Genomic DNA, 17,553 nt, shown 5'->3' on the forward strand with positions numbered 1-17,553 from the left:
TAAAAAGATGAGTTGGGCAGGATTTTTCCCGAGTTTCGCTCTTCCTTTCTGATGCGTTATAACCAAGGTAGTGTTTCCAAGTTAACGAGGTGACATGTAAATAGGGAAAGGCATACACTGCTAAGTTGTCATTACCCAGCAGGCTTAGTTCTAACTTGAGGGCTCCCCCTTTGAGCACATGAATACTTTTCGGGTAGAACAGTGGGGTGTGGTGGGAAGGCCCACAGAGGGACAGGGCAGTAACCGTAAGTATGTGTTCTGCGCAGCCCAAACCCGCGTTTCTTAGGATTTCGTCTCGGTGCCAAGTACAAGTGCAGAGGTTGCTCTCTTCCCCGGCGCCATGGCCTGACCGCAGCCTCGTTCTCATGGGGGTGGGAGGAGGTGATGGTAGAGGGAGGGAGGTAATAGTGCGGTCAGTCCTCACTGACTGTGGTCCGTGCGTCCTCAGGCCTGCCATTCAGGTGTGTTAGTGACCTTTTCTGAGACTCACATGTGGGAGGCCTCCTCACTGCTGGCGGGCAGGCAGTTGGTGTGGTTCAGAGGGGGGATGAAGGAGCCAGCCTGGGTTTGAACCACAGCAGTGAGCAGTGTGGCCTCCGGGAGGTTGCTTTACCTCTCTGTGCTCAGTTTCCTCATCTGTAAAATGGGGACAGCGGGGTTATCATGACGATCGAGTCAGTTAGTAAATGCAGACCCCTTAGAAGAGTGCCTGGCACTTAGTAAGTGCTCAATAAAAGTTAGCTGCTCTTCCGTGAGTATGGGAGGCCGGCGGCATGGGGTAAGAACCCAAGTCCATGCACCTTTTAGCCTGACCTTTGACTTTTACAGCCTCACTGAATTTTATTGGCTCTGGGTTGTCAGGGAAGGCAAATAACCCCATGCACTTCCGTAGCCTCTTTAGCTGCCAGAGCAGGCCCTTCGTAGATTGGTTTCTCTCTGCAGCTGCGCATGGGAGAGGAGGATAGGGGGACAGTCGGTTGAACAGGAGGATCGCGGTGCATGAGGCTCTGGTCTGGGCCCCCCCTCCAGGCTCCCGAGTTCCTTCCCAGCATGTTGTAAAGACCTCGAGGCCCCTTCAGAAGCATGACGAGATTCAGCCCTTCCTTGGTATGGCCACATTGTGCCCGGGGATTTCTCATCTCCTTCGACCGCCCGCATGTGCCGTCCCAAGCTAGAGCCACATGCCTTGTTGACGACTTCTCCCCATGTGCTGTTGCCAGGAATGTGCCTAAGCCTCCAGTGACCACGTGAACAGGGGGACCGTTGCAGGTCACAAATGGGGGTCCTAGTCGGGGGGTGGCAACAGGAGAAATCCCATCAGCAGAAGTGTGTCTCCCAGCGGGGCCTGGACACCCACCTGGAAGTTCACTGCTCACCATTTATGCTTCTCACTTAATCCGTGTTTCTGGCTGGATTGCTGATGTCCTTGCTTGTTTCCAGGCCTGTGGATTTGGGCGGGGGCAGCGGAAGGTGGGGGCATGTAGCCAGAGATACTGAAAGAACTTGGCCTTCGCGCTGAACCCTGGCTAGGCCACCACTGTTTCAGGGACTCCAGAAAGTCACGTCACTTCGCCGAGCCTCGGTTCCCTCCTGTGGGAAGTGTGGGTGGCAACCCCTCCTGGGACGGTTTTGAGTTGCCATAACACCTGTAAACCGGCTGCCGTGCAGATGTGCCTCAGTGCAGGGCGGCTCTTTGTAAAATGTGATGCCCCTGGGCCTCAGGGTCCCGTGAACTGATCTTGGTGTGTGCGCGAAGCCCTGGCCGTGTGCGAGTGCGAGACTTACGTGTGAGACCCCTGTGGGGACAGGGTCTGCGGCTGCTTCCAGATCCTCAAAGGACCTGAGAGTGAAGACCCACAGCCAGATGGAGGTCAGGGTTTCTCCCTCTCGCTACTGTTGACATCGGATCTGATCGCTCTTGTTGTGGGGGCCGTCCTGTGTGTTGGGGGATGGAGAGGGGATCCCGGGCTTTATCCACTGGAAGTAGCCCCTCTTCCTCCACAGTTGTGACACCTAAAAGTGCCTCTAGACATTACTGAATATCCCCTGGGGGGCAAAATTACCCCCCCGTCGAGAACTAATGCACTAAGTGTATCTTACCGCCTAGTGAGAGAACGGGTACGTGATGCCCCCTCTTCATGAGACGCATCTGTTTTGAAGTGTTTTTTCTTTTTCTTTTTTTTTTTGCATCCAGAATCTTTGCTGTTTATGTTTAATAGATTCCGGTTAAGCAGGTTGCTGTTGTACTGTGTGCACTGAATAGGGGGACAGGCCTCAAAGGGGGGCTCCAGGAAGGTCTTCCAAATGTGTACTGGCAATTTCCCTCTCTTAAGTGGACTTGAAATTGCCCATTTATGGAATTCGTTCACAGCTCCTCGGCTGAGTGTGGCCCGTGGAAGGTCACTGTCCAGCCGTGAGGAGAGGGGGCGCCCTCGCTGGGCACCCCGAAGGGTCGGAGCTTCTGACTGATGAGTGCGGGTTCTCTGTGTCTTGGCCACGTTCTCAGTTGGCTTCCTGACCTCACCACCGCCTCCCTTTCCCTTCTGTTCAATCTTGATTCCCTGAGCTGCCGGCTCCTGGCATCCTTGGCTCCCATTCTGATGGGGCAGCCCAGTGGCCTGAGGGATTCTTGCCCACCCATCAGAGGACACAGTCGGTCGGGCAGCAATGACTGTCTGAGAGGCCACATTGTGGGAAGGCCCCTGCCTTCCACTGCCTGAGGCCCTCTCTCAAAGTCTGTCTTGAGTGTGGAATGCTTGCGTGTGGTTAACTTCATCTGGGGGTGAGGAGAGAATGCCCGGCTTCACCCGTAACACCAGGGCCACAGGAAGCGTAGCCAGCGCTCTGAGGGGACAGTGGGCGGGGCAGACTGTGGCCCATGGCCACGTAGCAAAGGTTCGTTACTGATCCTCAGTGAATCCACTTCTCAACCCCAGCTTCCTCAGCACACCTGGTCTTGGAACACAGCTCTCTGTGAGTACCTGGGACACCCTCGAGGTCCTCAGGGACACACTCTGGCGTTCTTACAGGTCTCGCATGGTGCCATCTGAGTCCTGGGGTCCGGTGTCACCGGGGAGATCAGCTCCTCCGCCTCAGACTTCTGTGTGGACTTATTGCGTTCTTCAGTCACAGCTCGTGTAGGCCAGTCCTCTGTCCCTAAACCCAGGGCGTCTCGAGTTGCAGATGCAGTTGCAGATGCAGACCGCCTAAGTGGAGTGGGCCCGGGCCGCGCCCGCCTCTCATCCACGTGTCAGTTCCGTCTCCTGCTTTTCTCTTCTTGCGTGGAGTCAGGACACGGTGCCCCCTCCCAGAACCTCCTCTCATGCCTGTCTTACTTATTCTTCCCTCTTCTCTTTCCCAAATGACACTGCGTTGGATTTGGGGGTTGACATCACTTGATTTAAGATGAAGTGTTTGCCCCAAACACCGTTGGCACACAGTATGGCAGGAGTTTTATGTAACATTTTAAAAATATATTTTTATTCCTTAAATTGGCGTCTCTTCGGGGTGTGGTGGGTATTAGCTGCAGTTGCACAGCGGAAGCGGGGGGCGGGGCAGGGCCACCCAGTCCCTGCTGGAGCCCGCCCACCTCGGAGCTCAGGGCCGGCCCGGACTCCCGAGGGGGGTGAGCAGCCGTCAGTCAGCTTCGACGTCCATCCTAACCCTCTCTCCTCCCTGTCCCCTCTTGTCTGCCCTTTCTCCTGCAAGGTTCCGCCACCCTTCACCACTGGCAGCGGTTGGCCCAGCCTCACCTGGGGGGCATCCTGGACCCCCGGCCCGGTGTGGTCACCAAGGGCTTCCGGACGCTGGATGTGGACCTGGACGAAGTGTACTGCCTTAACGACTTTGAAGAAGACGACACAGGTGACCACATTTCCCTCCCGGGCCTAGCTACCTCCACGCCAGTGCAGCACCCAGAGACCTCAGGTGAGAGGTCCCGAGCACATGTGACTGTCTCAGGCGGCAGAAGTTACCCGAGCCGGCCTCAGGCTTTCCCAGAAGAGATGCAGGAGCCACCAGCAGCCACGGAGGAGGAGGAGGAGGAGGAGGGGTCTGGTGAGGGCACCGAGACACGTCCTGTCAACCGGGCACCTTTGCCGGAGGCAGAGTTCTGGGCCATTCTCACCTCTGTCCCGAGCGCCATCCGTAATGCCTCTCTGTCTGTAGCTTCCGCTCGTCTGTGTGGGTGACGATGAAAGCGCTCCCATCATGCCGTTCTGGCTTCTAAGGCAGAGTCGGATGCCTCCTTCTGTAACCAATGGGTGCAGCTCCCTGCCCATCCTGGAGGTACCCGGCCCAGCGGGGCTCCTGAAGGGGGAGCAGAAAAGGCTGCTAAAAAGAAGTGGATTATTGCTCCTCCCACCCCACCCCACAGAACATCAGCTCCCCTCCTCCTGTTATGGGCCTCTCCCTGTGTCTAGGAGACAGAGTCTTGAGTCCCCCTGGTGATTTCCCAGCTGGGCTGAAGTGGGCTGGGCGGTTTTAGCGGGAAGGATGAGTTCTGGATCGTTCAGAAGGTGGATGAGAGAACTCATGGCCCACGAGCCCCGGCAAAGCAGGAGAAAGCCCAGAACGCATTGAGGGTTTTAGCCACACGGGATCAGCCCTCATGCTTTTCTAACTTGAATGAAGGTGTGTGAGTTTCCTTTCAGGCTCTCTCGTTTGTTCAAAGTGGATGTTTAAAAAGTACTTCAGCAATGCTCCTTAACTACACGATGCCCAAGAGGGTGTCAGGAAGGTGTTCCAGGGAGAGGGTGCTAGACCCATCTGGAAAACAGCTGGGGCCCATCTCCCCTCTAACCCCCTCCCCCACTGTCCCAATGGGCATGAAGCCGGGACCCTGGGTTTACAGAGTTGCCCGCCCCCTAGGTGCCGCTAGGTTGGAAAACCGCACGCTCAGGGGCCTGAGACCATGGGGGTCACAGGGTTGCCAGTTGTCAGACTCCCGGAGCCCCTGGCCGCGTGTGCTAAGATGCAAAGGAAGCTCTATGGGCCTGGGGAGAGACCCAGTGGGTTAGCCAGTGTTTCTGTCCTCATGATGTTCCCGAGTCACCGTGTTTGAAAGGAAGATCTTCGTTCATCTTTGTGATTCCTAATTTCCACTCATGGAGGCCGCAGCATTCCCTGTACAGTACGGGGAAGGACAGAGCTACAGTTGTTGGTGGCGCACCTCTTTTATTTTAGATTTGTTTTTAATTTATTTTTTTAGAGAGAGGGGAAGGAAGGGAGGAGAAGAGGGAGAGAAACATTATTCAGTTGCCTCTCACACGCTACCAACCGGGGACCTAACCCACAGCCCTGGTATGTGCCCTGATGGGGAATTGAACCGGCAACCTTTCAGTTCACAGGCTGGAGCCCAACCCACTGAGCCAACCAGCCAGGGCTGCTGGTGGCATCTGTCATTCCCTGGCTGAGTTCAGATGTCTGTGACCCAGGAACTTTATTTGGGACTGGCTTTTCTCTTTACTTTAACATAAACTCTAGAGGTGTCCTCCAGCTAAAAGGATGTGTTTAGCATATAGGCTTATTTATGGTTTATTTTATTTTAGGCAGCCATCAAGTTACCAGATTAAGCTCGCAAGGGCATGACAATGCTTATTATTGAGCATCCTCGTGTTTGAGGAAGGAAAGCCGGCGGCGTAGTTGCAGCCCGGTGTCGTGAGCGCCGGTGCCCCTGGGGAAGGCAGACAAGAGCACAGGCAAGCCCGTGTCTGCCGAGTTTCGTGGCTCAAGTGGGAGGGGGCGTGGTGAGTGTGGTGACCCCTCCCTGCAGCCCCACATGGGGACCAGAAGGTGCGTCCAGAAGTTCAGAGAAACATCCGTAGGTGCATCTTCGGGAAGTGGTTCAGAAGGGGTAACACTGAGTTCACTAAGACTTCTGTCTGAAGACAGAGGGAGAGAGGGGGCCGATTGTGAGGGCCTGCCTCCCACCCGCTGTCTCATTAGCAAGAATAGAAAGTTCTTGCGTCTTCCCTCCTCACTCAGCCCTGCAGCGAATTCACCCCAGCCACTCCTCAGAGAGGCTCGTGGACACACACGAGTTGGAGCCGTCCAGGGTCACGTTGGAAGGGCGCGATCCCAGGGGACTACGCAGATTTCTGAAGGAAACTTAGCCCAGGCCTGAGGGTTTAGACGAGAGTTCTTTGGAGCTTGTTTTCTGGGCAAGGCTCGTGAGAAGCTCCAAGGAGAGACACGGACATCGGTGGGGCCCCTTGTTCGCTGTCACCGGGAGTGGCGGCATCGTTCTGGTTCTTGGAACATGAGAAGCACGTCACTCTAAATAATGCCCCCCCCAAGGCCCTGAGTGGCACTAGGTGAACGACCTTGGAGTCAAGGGTAGACAGGTAAGCTTCAGCAGGAAGGCCTGGGCATCCTCAGTCCAGGGCATTTGAATCCAGGCTGGTCTGGTCCCCGCCCTGGTCCAGCCTCCATGGTCGGGCTTCTCTGTTGCCAGGCAGCTCAGCCCCAGGAGCTGCCCTCAGTCTGGGATGACTGCGGAGGGACCACTTAGGGGACAAAAGGTGATGAATCATTTTTTTCCTTGCGACTGGCTGATGGGAGGGAGTTGAGCAGACTTCTGTAGTAGGCACTTTTGCCTGGCGCCTGCTATCCCACAGAGAAAAAGTTTTGAGCACATACTAAAAAAAAAGTATTAATATATTTTAATGTTTTATTATTGTGTCATGATTTGCCGGTTTTTATGATCCATGTCTTAAAAACAATGACTCCTTGTTTTCATATTTGTAAATAACTTAGGTCATTAAAATGGATGGTTGAAAACAGTTCTTAGATGGTAGTTTTACTTTATTTCAGTGAATGCTAAGTTTCCATTCATCTAGCAGGGGCGCTTACCCGAGGAAGCAGTCGCTCTCTGGTGCTGATGGGGTTCTCGGCCTCTGTACTTCCGAGTAGGGAAGAGGCCGCGTGTGGTTAAGGGTTAAGGGCAGCGCTCAGTCCGTGGTAGATGATTGGACAGACAGCACAGTTGATGTTTTTCTTGGACGCCTTGATCTTTGAAGGGCAGAAGGAGGTGGGGTTAAAGCGGTGGAGCTAGAAGAAAGCAAAGGCCAGTTTACTTAAACACTCAGACACGTGGAGACCCTCTGAGTTGTGGGGAGACCCTGGACCAGGCCTAGAGGCGCACGCGAGCCACGGCAGCCTCCAGACAGCGGCGTGCGGGGCAGCTGCCTGTCCTCTTTGGCTGCAGTTGCTCCCTGAGATCTGCATGGACTCACGTGAGGCTGTTGAGGACTGGATGTCACGGTGGCCTTGAGAGAGAAACGTTTTTACCCTCCCCAGCACACTGCCAGCCTGTCCTTCCCTGGGGTGGGGAAGGAGAGCCCCTTGCAGACCGCCGAAATGCGTGAGCTGGAGGTACAGATCTGACCCGGGTGCCAGACTGCAGCGTCCAGTCATCCTCAGGTCCCCACCGGGGTGTGCCTGCCTTGCTCTTGCCCCGCCCCCCACCTTTGGGTGGGTGGTGGGCTTTCCTGCACCTCCTCCCTGAAGGCCCCAGTGTTCCACCAGCAGACCACCCGGGTCTCGCTGATAGTCCCCAGCACAGTCTGCAGGGGTGTCCAGGGTGTCGCTGGAGATCGGGTGTGGGGGGATGCCAAGCACCCCCATTCCTGGTGCAGCAGCAGGAGCCCATGCACCCAGTTTTCCGGTCAATACCAGGTCTCACGGGCCCCCAGAGGAGGACCCCAGTCAGGACCCTTTGCTGGGTGCACATCTGCAGGCAGAGGCCCGTTGGTTGGGTGAGAGAACGCATGGTCACAGTGCCCACCTGCAGCTGCCTGACCGGCGTGTGCCTGCGTGTACTGCGTCTGCAGAACAGAGGCCTGCACACGTGCCAGCCACACGTGATTCACCAACATTGGTCTCGAACGGTCCGGGGCTAATGAAGTTCAGAGGTTATCTCTGGTAGATCAGGATTCTGTGCCAGGGCCGGCACCCAGGGAAGAAGGAGCACATGAAAATAATAAAGGGTTGGGGGCTTTACTGGGTCAAACAGGCACCTTCCTTCCTCAGTAAAATCCTTCAGGAAAGAAAGCACTTGGCAGGGCAGCGTCAACACTCTGAGCGGCTCACTCTCTCCACATGACTCTGAGAACGGGCCAGACTCTGAGGACGGGCCAGACGGGGACAAAGAACGAGGGTTTCAGCAGGGCACTGAGTCTGAGAAACGCCGTCCTTGGAGGCCCCAGGGAGCAGCCCTGGAGGCCGGGCTCCATGCGTGCCAGGGCCTGGGGACGGCAATATGAGCCTGCGCCCAAGCCCCTGTCCTGCTGAGAAGAGCCCGTCTGTGCCCCCTGCTGTGAGAAATCCCTCTTCCCCACGCGGGGCAGGGTGGGAGGAGTGGCCTGGAGCTGCTCTGTGGCCCCACGAGGAGCCTCGAGCGACTCACTGTCCCTGTGTTGTGTCCCAAGGAAGGGAGGTGCTGCAGCAGCCGGGCAGGCGGTGACACACGGTGACACGTGGAGAGCTGGCGGGTCCCAGGCGTCCCAGTGGTATTTCGGAGGGGCCGAACCTCTGGCTTTGGCACTTTTGAAACTAGTTGATTTTCCTTGGGCTTCTAAAGCTATCTCTTCCTTCTGGGGAACAATGACTTCTGAATTTTAGCAGCCTTTTCCTCTCCCCCAAACCCACGTGCGTAAGATGGGCTTTGCTTCTGCTGATGCAACTGTCTCTCGAATGTCCATCTTCTGCCCCCTGTTGCAATAGAAGATGCAGTGGGATGGGGAGATGGGGAGGGAGGGAGCGGTGGGTCCCCTTGATATGCTGTCTGGCCATGTGTTTAAAGGGGGCACGCTTCTCATTTCAAATCCAGCCTTGCTCTTATTTGATTTTTTTTAAAATGTTACCTCTCTTTCAACTGTTTTGTCTTCATTACTTCTATTTACCGCCTTTTTCTCTCCTCCCGCTTAAACAACCCCTTGCATTATTTGGGATGCTGTTCTCAGGTGTTCTCTGGCTTTTGTTCCTAGACCTCATGGCGGTCAGAGAATCGTGATTGTTTGGTTGCCTTTCTCATAGCTTATTCCATTTTTGTTTCGCTCGCAGCAGCTTCTCGGGCATCCGAGTTCCTAAACATCGCATTGATTAGTTGGTAGATAAAGATTCATAAAGGCTGTTTTTATGCACCCCCCTCCCCATCCTTTGCCTGGAGCTCCCTGTGGTTAAGAGTTTGCTTTTCTGGCCATGGCACTGGCCACCACGCCGGGGGCCACGGAGCCTCCCTTGACCCAGAGAGGGACGGGTTGGACCGTAATAATCGGGACAAGCCAGGCTTGCGTTGCCACCGTTTTTGTGCTCTGGCTTTGTCCTGCCTGCCTTCCATGTGCGTGTTCCCAGCATCTTTTTTGTGTGTGTTTGTTTCATCTTGTTTCCGGTTGTATTGTTTTTGGAGGGGGTTTTTCCTAAGACACAACCAGCCATGCGTGGGTCTGCAGGTCTGGAGCACCCATCTCTTCGGCCGTGGCGTCCTTTTCCTTTTTGCCAAATCCCAGAGCAAACTTGCCGTAAAGAGCCAGAAGAGTCTCGTACTCCGCCTTTTGAATCTTCAGAGCGCTCACGGCCCCTGATGCCCTGATTGGTTTTCTCCCAGGAGGTCTCTGGGGGCGCTGAGCTGCTGCGGGGGGGCCGGCTGTGGAGGCCGGGGGTACCCCAGTACTTCGTCGTGCATGCTATTTGGAACAGCATCTTTTTTCCCCTTTTTTCTTTATTTTTGTTAATGTTTGAGTTGTGAATGAGGACGACCTGTACAATCATGATGTCTCCCGTAGACACCTCCCCGCTTTCTGATGCTCGGATCCAACGCTTCTGTGATTTACTTTGCTCCGGCTCCTAGCCTCCAGCCGCCTTACCAATAACCCTGTAGACCTTTTAAAGGCAAAAAATTGAGGATCACTAGTTGCCATCTCATTTTCATTAGAAATCAGGCACCCTAGAGACGGCAAGAAAGCGGCCCAGGTTGGGGCTGTTGCTTCTGGCACCGCTGGGTGCCAGCACCGCAGACAGCCCTGTGTCCTGGGTCTCAGAGGCGTTGTTGCTGAGGCAGCGGAGCTCCCACGTCCCCTCTGCTGACCGCACGTGGACAGTAGTGGAACCAGCCTCCCCAAGCCCCTTTTTGTGTTAACATAAAAGGGAGCCGCGTGGGCCTTGCCTTGTTCCCAGGTGGCAAGTGCCTCTCCCCACCCCGCATCCATCTCCTGCCCCCTCTGGCAGAGTTTGGCACCTGTGGGCCAATGAAAAGAAATGTAAAGCAACAAAGACCGAAGCCAATTCTGACCCCTGAAAAGGGAAACCAAATTGACCCCCACGGGCCCCTTAGCCCCTCGAACTGGATCCACTACTGACCAAAGAACACCAGTGGGGAGCCCCCGTCTGGACTGGGCTGGAAGCTGGAATCCGATGCTCTGCATGCTGTGCCCCCCGGAGTGTGGTTGTTTTTGAGGGACCACCTTCGATCCAGAACATTGGCGTTTCACCTTCCTGGCCCAGCTCCAGGTAACAAGGTAGCTCATCGCTTCTTGCATCTGTGGAGGGCCATGCTGGGTTTCTTTTCTTTTCTCATGGGTGTATGTGGATGCAAGAAATATGTTTTGTCCCCCCCTCCCCCAATGTACCCAATTTAGCACACCACCCTGGGAAGTGCATGTCACAGACCAACTCCACCTTCACCTTCACCACCTGTCGCATCCTGCATCCTTCAGACGAGCTCACGCGGGTCACGCCAAGGTAAGGGACCCCGGCCCTGGGGGTTGGGGACACTCCTGCGAGATGCAGTGTTGAGGAAAGCCCAGGTAGAGAGGTGTGTTGAGCACCGACTCTGGCCACCTGAAACATCTCGTAAGCACGGGCAGGCTCCTATATGGGAGCCCCTGTTCCCTTTTGAATCGAGGTCCCTATGCATTCAGAGTGACACAGGTGGAGAAACCTGGGCCACCTTCAGTGGCCCTGGGCATTGGTCGTGGAAGAGTCGCAGGCCTCTCCTTCACCAGCGGAAGCCGTCCCTCCACAGGCCCTGAGGCCAGGTCTGTTGGCTCTTTGCCCCAAAGTTTGCCAGCAGGGCATGGAGTTTCTTCACAGGTGGGAGTTCCTGCCCTGTGGGGGCCCCTGCACCCCCGGAATAGACCACAGGGACCACACACCACAGCCACACAGCTCTGAAGACCAGGCCACATGCCCTGTGCACCCCATTTCCCTCTGGTGCCCCCCAGGAGCAGTAGAGGTTGGCACCATCGGGAAGAGGGACTTGCATGGCATGAGGTGGTCTGCGTGGCTGGGTTTCAGGCCTTCCACAGTTTCTAGTGAAAGGAAGTGACCACCCCCCCCCCAACCCAGTATTTTCTCTGTGGTGCAAGATGCCTGGGGAATGAAGGTAAAGCCGAGAGGGAGGGAGCAGCGCCCCAAGGAGCAGCGCCCCAAGGAGCACCTTACACTCTGAATAACTCTCCGCAGGTCATGGGCAGAGGACGGCGAAGCAGCCCCAGGCCCCGTTGAGCTGAGAGGAGATGTAGGGCAGACAGTGAGCCCACAGGAGAGGCAGGGGGTGAGCACACGCCAGCAGCGCCTGCCCTGGCAGGGCCGCGTGGAAGGGGCTGTGTGTGCACGCGTGGCCGCCACTAACCCAGGACGCAGGTGTGGGTGTGTCTCTGTGGTGGTGCCTGGCTAACTCGGCCTTGACGGTGGACACCCCTAACCCATCTAAACGCCCCGGTCGAGCCGAGCCCCAGCACTAATACGGCCTAACCGAAATTCTCATCAGACGGGGATCTCCGAGTTGTAGCTCGTCTCCTCCGTCCCCCTCCCTGCCTCTGGAGAGCCTGGCTTTCCCCTTCCCCGTAGGAACAGCTCATATTTAAAACCGTGGGACAGGGCTTCCCCCGGGAGAGGCAGGCACCCTGGTGCCCCTCCGGCTGGAGCCCGAGGACTCACGCCTGCACGGCTGCCCGAGTCTGCAGGGCCAGGCCGGGGCCAGGAAAGCCTGAGCAGCCCACAGCAAGGGAAGCTTTTTGCCTGTGTTTCAGAGAATGGCAGCTCGGAAGGAAACGGAGACTCTCCTGGGAATGCCCGGGAACGAGACCGTTTAAGTCCAGAGCTCTGTAGATCCACACGCTGTAGAATTCCACCAGCACCATTCGGAGAGCCCCGCTTTCCCCCTTAGGAATCCCCTGTGGTTTCTAGTCTCGGGTTTCTCTGGGTGCCCCTGGCCACCAGCACCCTAACCCCAGCACTTGTGCGGGATGGGCCTGTTCATTCTCTGTACCTCGATGACCCTGTGCTGACCCGTCAGCGGCAAGGTCACCTGAGTGTGGGACCAAATGATGCCTCACCTCGGACTTGCCTGTGAGCTGTGCCTCCTGCAGGGGGCCCCTACTCCGGTCATTCCAGAAACCCGCTCCAGAGTGTGTCCCCTGCCTTCCCTTTCCTACCTTGGTGCTTCGTCCCAGGGATCCGGTCCTTCCTTAGGCTGAGGGGAGAGGGCCCTGTCCCCCTGCTCCTGGGGACGACCCAACTGACTGCCACCAGGGGGTGCCTGCAGCCACGGGAGCCTCCTTGGCCGGCCCTGGGGCAGGTCTCCAGAGTCTGTAGGGAGGACGTGCTGCCTGGTCCTTGGCCACTTGTGTGGCAGCTGTCGCAGGAGGCCCCCTCCCATTCTCTGCGCAGACAGCAAAGCACCTCCCCTGCTGGTCCTCACCCACTTTTCTGTCCTGATTCCCAACCCCAGCTTCCGGAACACAGTGGGTCCTCAGCCAGCAGGACGTGAGTGGACACAGGAATCCACTTCCCTTTAGTGACCGGTTCCAGACACCCACGGGGTCTGTGCCTGAGGCTTCCTAGATGAGGAGCTGATAACACAGGGAGGCTTCCCCTGCCCCCATCCCTGCGCTTGTCAGGTTTCAGATTTGGGCGGCCTTGGCAGGGGCTGAGCGCTGCCCCGTGGGGAGGAAGAAGCACTGTAGTGGGAGTCAGGCCGGGGTCCGCTGCTGACCCGACGTGGACCTTCAGCCTCTGACTTCCGCTGCCCAAGGGCCCCCAACCTGGATGTCCTGCCTGCTTCAGCTGCTCCTGGATAAATGCATATCCCATAGCACAGGTGGCAAACACGAGGCCTGCTGGCCTGATCCGGCCCCGCCCCTGGTTTCTATCCGGCAATAGCGCCGAGCTCCGCTTAACTGTTAAGGAGCAGTTACATGACACAGTCCGAAAGTTACATTCTGCCCTTTGAAGGCAACTGCAAAGCTGATGTGGCCCCCGGTGAACATGGTTTGCCAGCCCTGTCCTGTACCTTGGGTCGTCTCAGGGAAGTAGGCTGTGGGGAGGAGCTCTGGAGCTTGAGTAAACTTGGAGGGGGAAGGAAGGGCTTCCTCCCCCATTTCTGGGGGGGGGGTCACTATACCTGGGCTCGAATCCAGGGTCTTCTACTTAGTAGCTGAGTGTGACACTGAGTCAGCCACCCAACCTCAGAGCCTGTTTGCTCACCTGAAAAAGGACAGTTAGATGCACCCCATGGGGCTGAGAGATGGGAACCGGGGGCAGCTTCCTGTGAACAGAGACCGTGCCCCCTAAGGGGGTCTGAGCCCTCAGGGGCGAGAGGGAGGCGCAGACCTGGGAAGAGGTGTGTGGGGAGCCTGGGCTGGGGGCGTCCTCTCATCACGTCCCAGGCCTGCCTGGTGGCCCAGCAGGACACTGGCCACTGACCCGCTGCCTGGCGCTCGCTGATGGATGACCTCTCGTCTTTCCCTGCCAGCCTTAACTCAGCCCCGACTCCAGCTTGTGGCAGCGCCAGCCACGTAAAGTCCACACCCGTGGCCACGCCGTGCACTCCCCGGAGGCTGAGCCTGGCCGAGTCCTTCACCAACACCCGTGAGTCCACGACCACCATGAGCACGTCCCTGGGGCTGGTGTGGCTGCTGAAGGAGCGGGGCATCTCCGCGGCCGTGTACGACCCCCAGAGCTGGGACAGGGCTGGCCGGGGCGCCCTGCTGCACTCCTACACCCCCAGGATGGCCGTGATCCCCTCCACCCCGCCCAACTCGCCCATGCCGACGCCCACGTCCTCCCCACCCTCCTTCGAGTTCAAGTGCACGAGCCCTCCCTACGACAACTTCCTGGCCTCCAAGCCGGCCAGCTCCATCCTGCGGGAGGTGAGGGAGAAGAAGAGCGTCCGCAGCAGCGAGAGCCAGACAGAGGTGTCTGTCTCCAACCTCAACCTCGTGGACAAAGTCAGGAGGCTCGGCGTGGCCAGAGTGGTGCACTCAGGGCGAGCCCGCATCCCCACCTTGACTGAGGACCAGGGGCCTCTCCTCTGTGGGCCCCCCAGCCCGGCTCAGGCCCTTGTCCCTGGAGGCCTGGGACCCGAGGGCCTGCCTCTCGGGTGCCCGGCTGTCACGAGTGCCATCGGCGGGCTGCAGGTCAACGGCGGCATCCGGCGGAACCGCAGCTTCCCCACCATGGTGGGCTCCAGCATGCAGATGAAGGCCCCCGTGACCCTCACCTCCGGCATCTTGATGGGTGCTAAGCTCCCCAAACAAACTAGCCTGCGGTGAGGGTGGGCAGGGGGCCCTTCCTCAGAGGACACCAATCTTGTCCTGCCTCCCTCGCTATCCCCCTGCACTGCGCTCCCTCCCTCTCCGTCCTCGCCCGCCCCCTCCCAGCTAGACAAATCAACCTCGTGCCTAATGGGGGAGAGTGGAGACTTTGTACAGTGTGTACCTAGGACTTGGAGGCCTGTATCCAACCTGCCCTTCCTTCAGATCCCGAGGGAAGTGCCTGGCACTGTCCTTGCTCTCAGGAGGACTTCCCCTGTGCTCACCTGGGGGCAGGGCAGGCAGGTGTCCTTTCCCCCTCCGCCCTTTGAGAAGCACTGAAACTCCCCAGAATGTTCTTATCCCATGGATAGGAAACCAGGGGAATCGTGGCTGGCTGCCAGCGTGCACATGGTGAGCTGGCACACGGCATGAGGCGTGGTCCCCCCCACCCGTGTCGCTGGGCACCTTGCCTCTCCTGCCCTCCGAGAGTGTAGGGGACCTCCCTTGGTGGCCATGGGCAGCTGCCGTCACTTTCAGGACTGGAGAGCTGTTCTGTCTTTTATGGGGGTCCAGCGTCTTCAAGACCTTCGCTACCCTGCCTCAGCATACAGCCGCTTCTGTTCTGACGTGTGACTTCTCCATGCCTTCCACCTGAAGTCACCCTTCCCTGTTTTGCCATCAGCCATCAGGCCAGACACCTGACCCACAAGAGAGCGTGTTTACACTCCCACTGAACCGTTCTGCAGCCCCGTGGGCTGTGCGCGTCCTGCTGCGTATCTCTGTGTTTTACAGGCAGGGCCATCATTGTACTAGTTGGGAAGTCACTGCGGATGTTCTCTCTGCGGTTCTGACGCCAAAATACAAGCGGCAAACACCACCAAGCCGCTAGGGAGAGAGCAGCTTATTTCTGGGATCCAGTGGCACAACCAAGTTGAGTAGAAGGAGTGTAGCCTTATGCCAAGGCAACTGCAACGGCATTAAGAGGAAGGGGGACAGGGGGAAAGGCGGTCAAGGAAATGTCTCAGTTGTCAAAGGAAAAAGAACCACAGCCAAACACAGTCCCCAGCCGGCTCCTGGGAGAAACGAGGTTTCGGCCTCCCGCGGGGCCCAGTCCTGACTCCAGACCCAGAGTCTGGCCGCACGCTTTCACTTCCGTGGTCTCGCGTGGCAGCCATGCAACGTCCACACACTTTGCCTTCTTGTTTTAGAGCAGAGCCGTCAACGACAAGCCACCTCCTTCCCCTCCAGAGCCCCCTCCTCCCCCGTCTCCGGTGCCGCTGTTTATCCTTCGGAAGAGACACAGGTGCTCGTGAGACGAACCTGAAGGAGCGAGGGAGCCGGTCCCGTGGCTGTGGCCGACTGGGCTCTGAACTTTTATTCATTGTTTATGTCTGCTATGCTCAGGGCAAGCACCCTCTCTGCAGCTCCAGCCGCAGCGTGTCTGTGGCACTCCAGTCTCGGCAGGTTGATTATTTACTCCGTGGCCCCTCGTTGCCGGTATTTACGGGAGGAGAACACATGCCAGCGAAATTTGCCGCCTGGTAGCCCCCGCTACCCGCCCCCGCCCCCGCCCAGGCAAAGGACGTGTCCTTCCAAGGAAGGAGTGTAGCCTTATGTCTACCGAAGACATTTCAAGGGAGTCCCTAGGAAGGACCCTCAGTCCCGCCCCTTCAGACTATTTATTCTGTGAACAAACACGAGAGAGCTGGTCCGTTAAGTTTTCAACACTCCTTGTGGTTGTCAGTGTGCCCTCACCGCAAGGAGCGGACATCTTTTTATTGGAATGTATTTTAAAGCCGTAGGTAGAATAACAAAGAAACATGGAAACCGTGGGCCGAATGGACCCCTTGATGTATCCAGAGAGAGATGCCGCCCCACATCCCAAAGGAAATGCCAGTGTAAAAATCAGCAATTCGGAGGTTGGGTATTTAGTCTAATAAATAAATGATCAACAGCGGGCAACCACTATCCAAAAGTGTGTTGTGATGCATCAAAATATCAATAATAAAAACCTTATTTGCTAATGAATATCAATAAAATAAGTTCAAATGATGGAAACCACATTGGTATTCTAATTGCATTTTTTCCAATCTTTTTCATTGATGGATGATGACGCCTTTAAATAAGACTTAAAGATATTCAGCTCTTTGGGGAAATTCAACAAAAGCCATGTCGTTTTTTACATACTGTTATATCCACCCTTTTAGTACTATATCATAGTCAACTTTCCAATCAGAACCAGAAGCTCTTCCCTACTTTTCGGGGCTGCATACTATTCCACCATGTGCACATGCCCACTGTGACCAGTGCAGACCAGCATCCTGTAGCTGCACCTTGAGTTAGTTCTGATCTGTTGCTATCACAACACTGCCATGAAAAATACCTTGTCTGTGTGTAACTTTCCACATATGCGAGCACCTCTGTGAGAGAAATTCCTTGACAGATGTTACTAAATTGCCCCTGTGGAGTTGTGATAGGAGCCTTTTAAAACCCAAACACAGTGGAGAATCACCGAGCAGGGAATTGTGAGAAAAGGAGACAGTACAGCTGGTTCTGCCCCCTCAATTTTTGGAGCAGTGAAATTATGCAAGCAAGCAGTGGGTGGTCGCGGCGTGGATTTTGTGTCCGGTGCTACCGTTTAATAGTGGTGTGACCTTGGGCGAGCCACCTCTCGGGTCCTCCACTTTTTAAGCTGTACAATGGGCACCGTCGCGCCCAGGGCTAATTAGTGGAGTAAATGTATTTCGAACAACTACCATGTACCAGAGATTGGCGTGTTCCGTGCAGTGGGCATCTGATGATAAATGCATGAGTGACTTCACTCGTGGAGCGCACACAAGATCAGTTTGTAGCAGAAGGAACACCGGACGTGGAAGCGTGGTGTGATGAGCCAGGCAGAGAATTAAAACAGGGAGGTGTGAGGGAATGCGTGGCCACTTTGGGCAGTCAGGGAGGGCCTCTCTGAGGAGGTGGCATCTGGCTCAGTCACCTGAGAAGGAGCACAAGGGCTTGTGGG

General features: G+C 56.5%; 1 protein-coding gene across 9 annotated transcripts in view; it reads left to right on the plus strand.

The window, feature by feature from the left end:
* The window catches only part of TRAK1 (trafficking kinesin protein 1), a 103,805-nt gene extending 87,207 nt beyond the window's left edge, over positions 1 to 16,598 (plus strand). For 4 of the 9 annotated variants that reach the window (XM_037030483.1, XM_037030476.1, XM_037030481.1 and 1 more), the window contains 3 exons: positions 3,709 to 4,056; positions 10,638 to 10,740; positions 13,757 to 16,598. In XM_037030483.1, the coding sequence (XP_036886378.1) occupies positions 3,709 to 4,056; positions 10,638 to 10,740; positions 13,757 to 14,555 (1,250 nt within the window). In that variant the 3' untranslated portion in view covers positions 14,556 to 16,598. Of the gene's footprint in view, positions 1 to 3,708; positions 6,610 to 10,637; positions 10,741 to 13,756 lie in introns of those variants that run through there. The other 5 variants (XM_037030477.1, XM_037030482.1, XM_037030480.1 and 2 more) reach the window with 3 other exon arrangements.
* The last annotated feature ends 955 nt before the right edge of the window (positions 16,599 to 17,553 follow it).

Source organism: Sturnira hondurensis, unplaced genomic scaffold, assembly GCF_014824575.4.
Source record: "Sturnira hondurensis isolate 20B ecotype Veracruz unplaced genomic scaffold, ASM1482457v3 Scaffold0020787, whole genome shotgun sequence".
NCBI lineage: Eukaryota > Metazoa > Chordata > Mammalia > Chiroptera > Phyllostomidae > Sturnira > Sturnira hondurensis.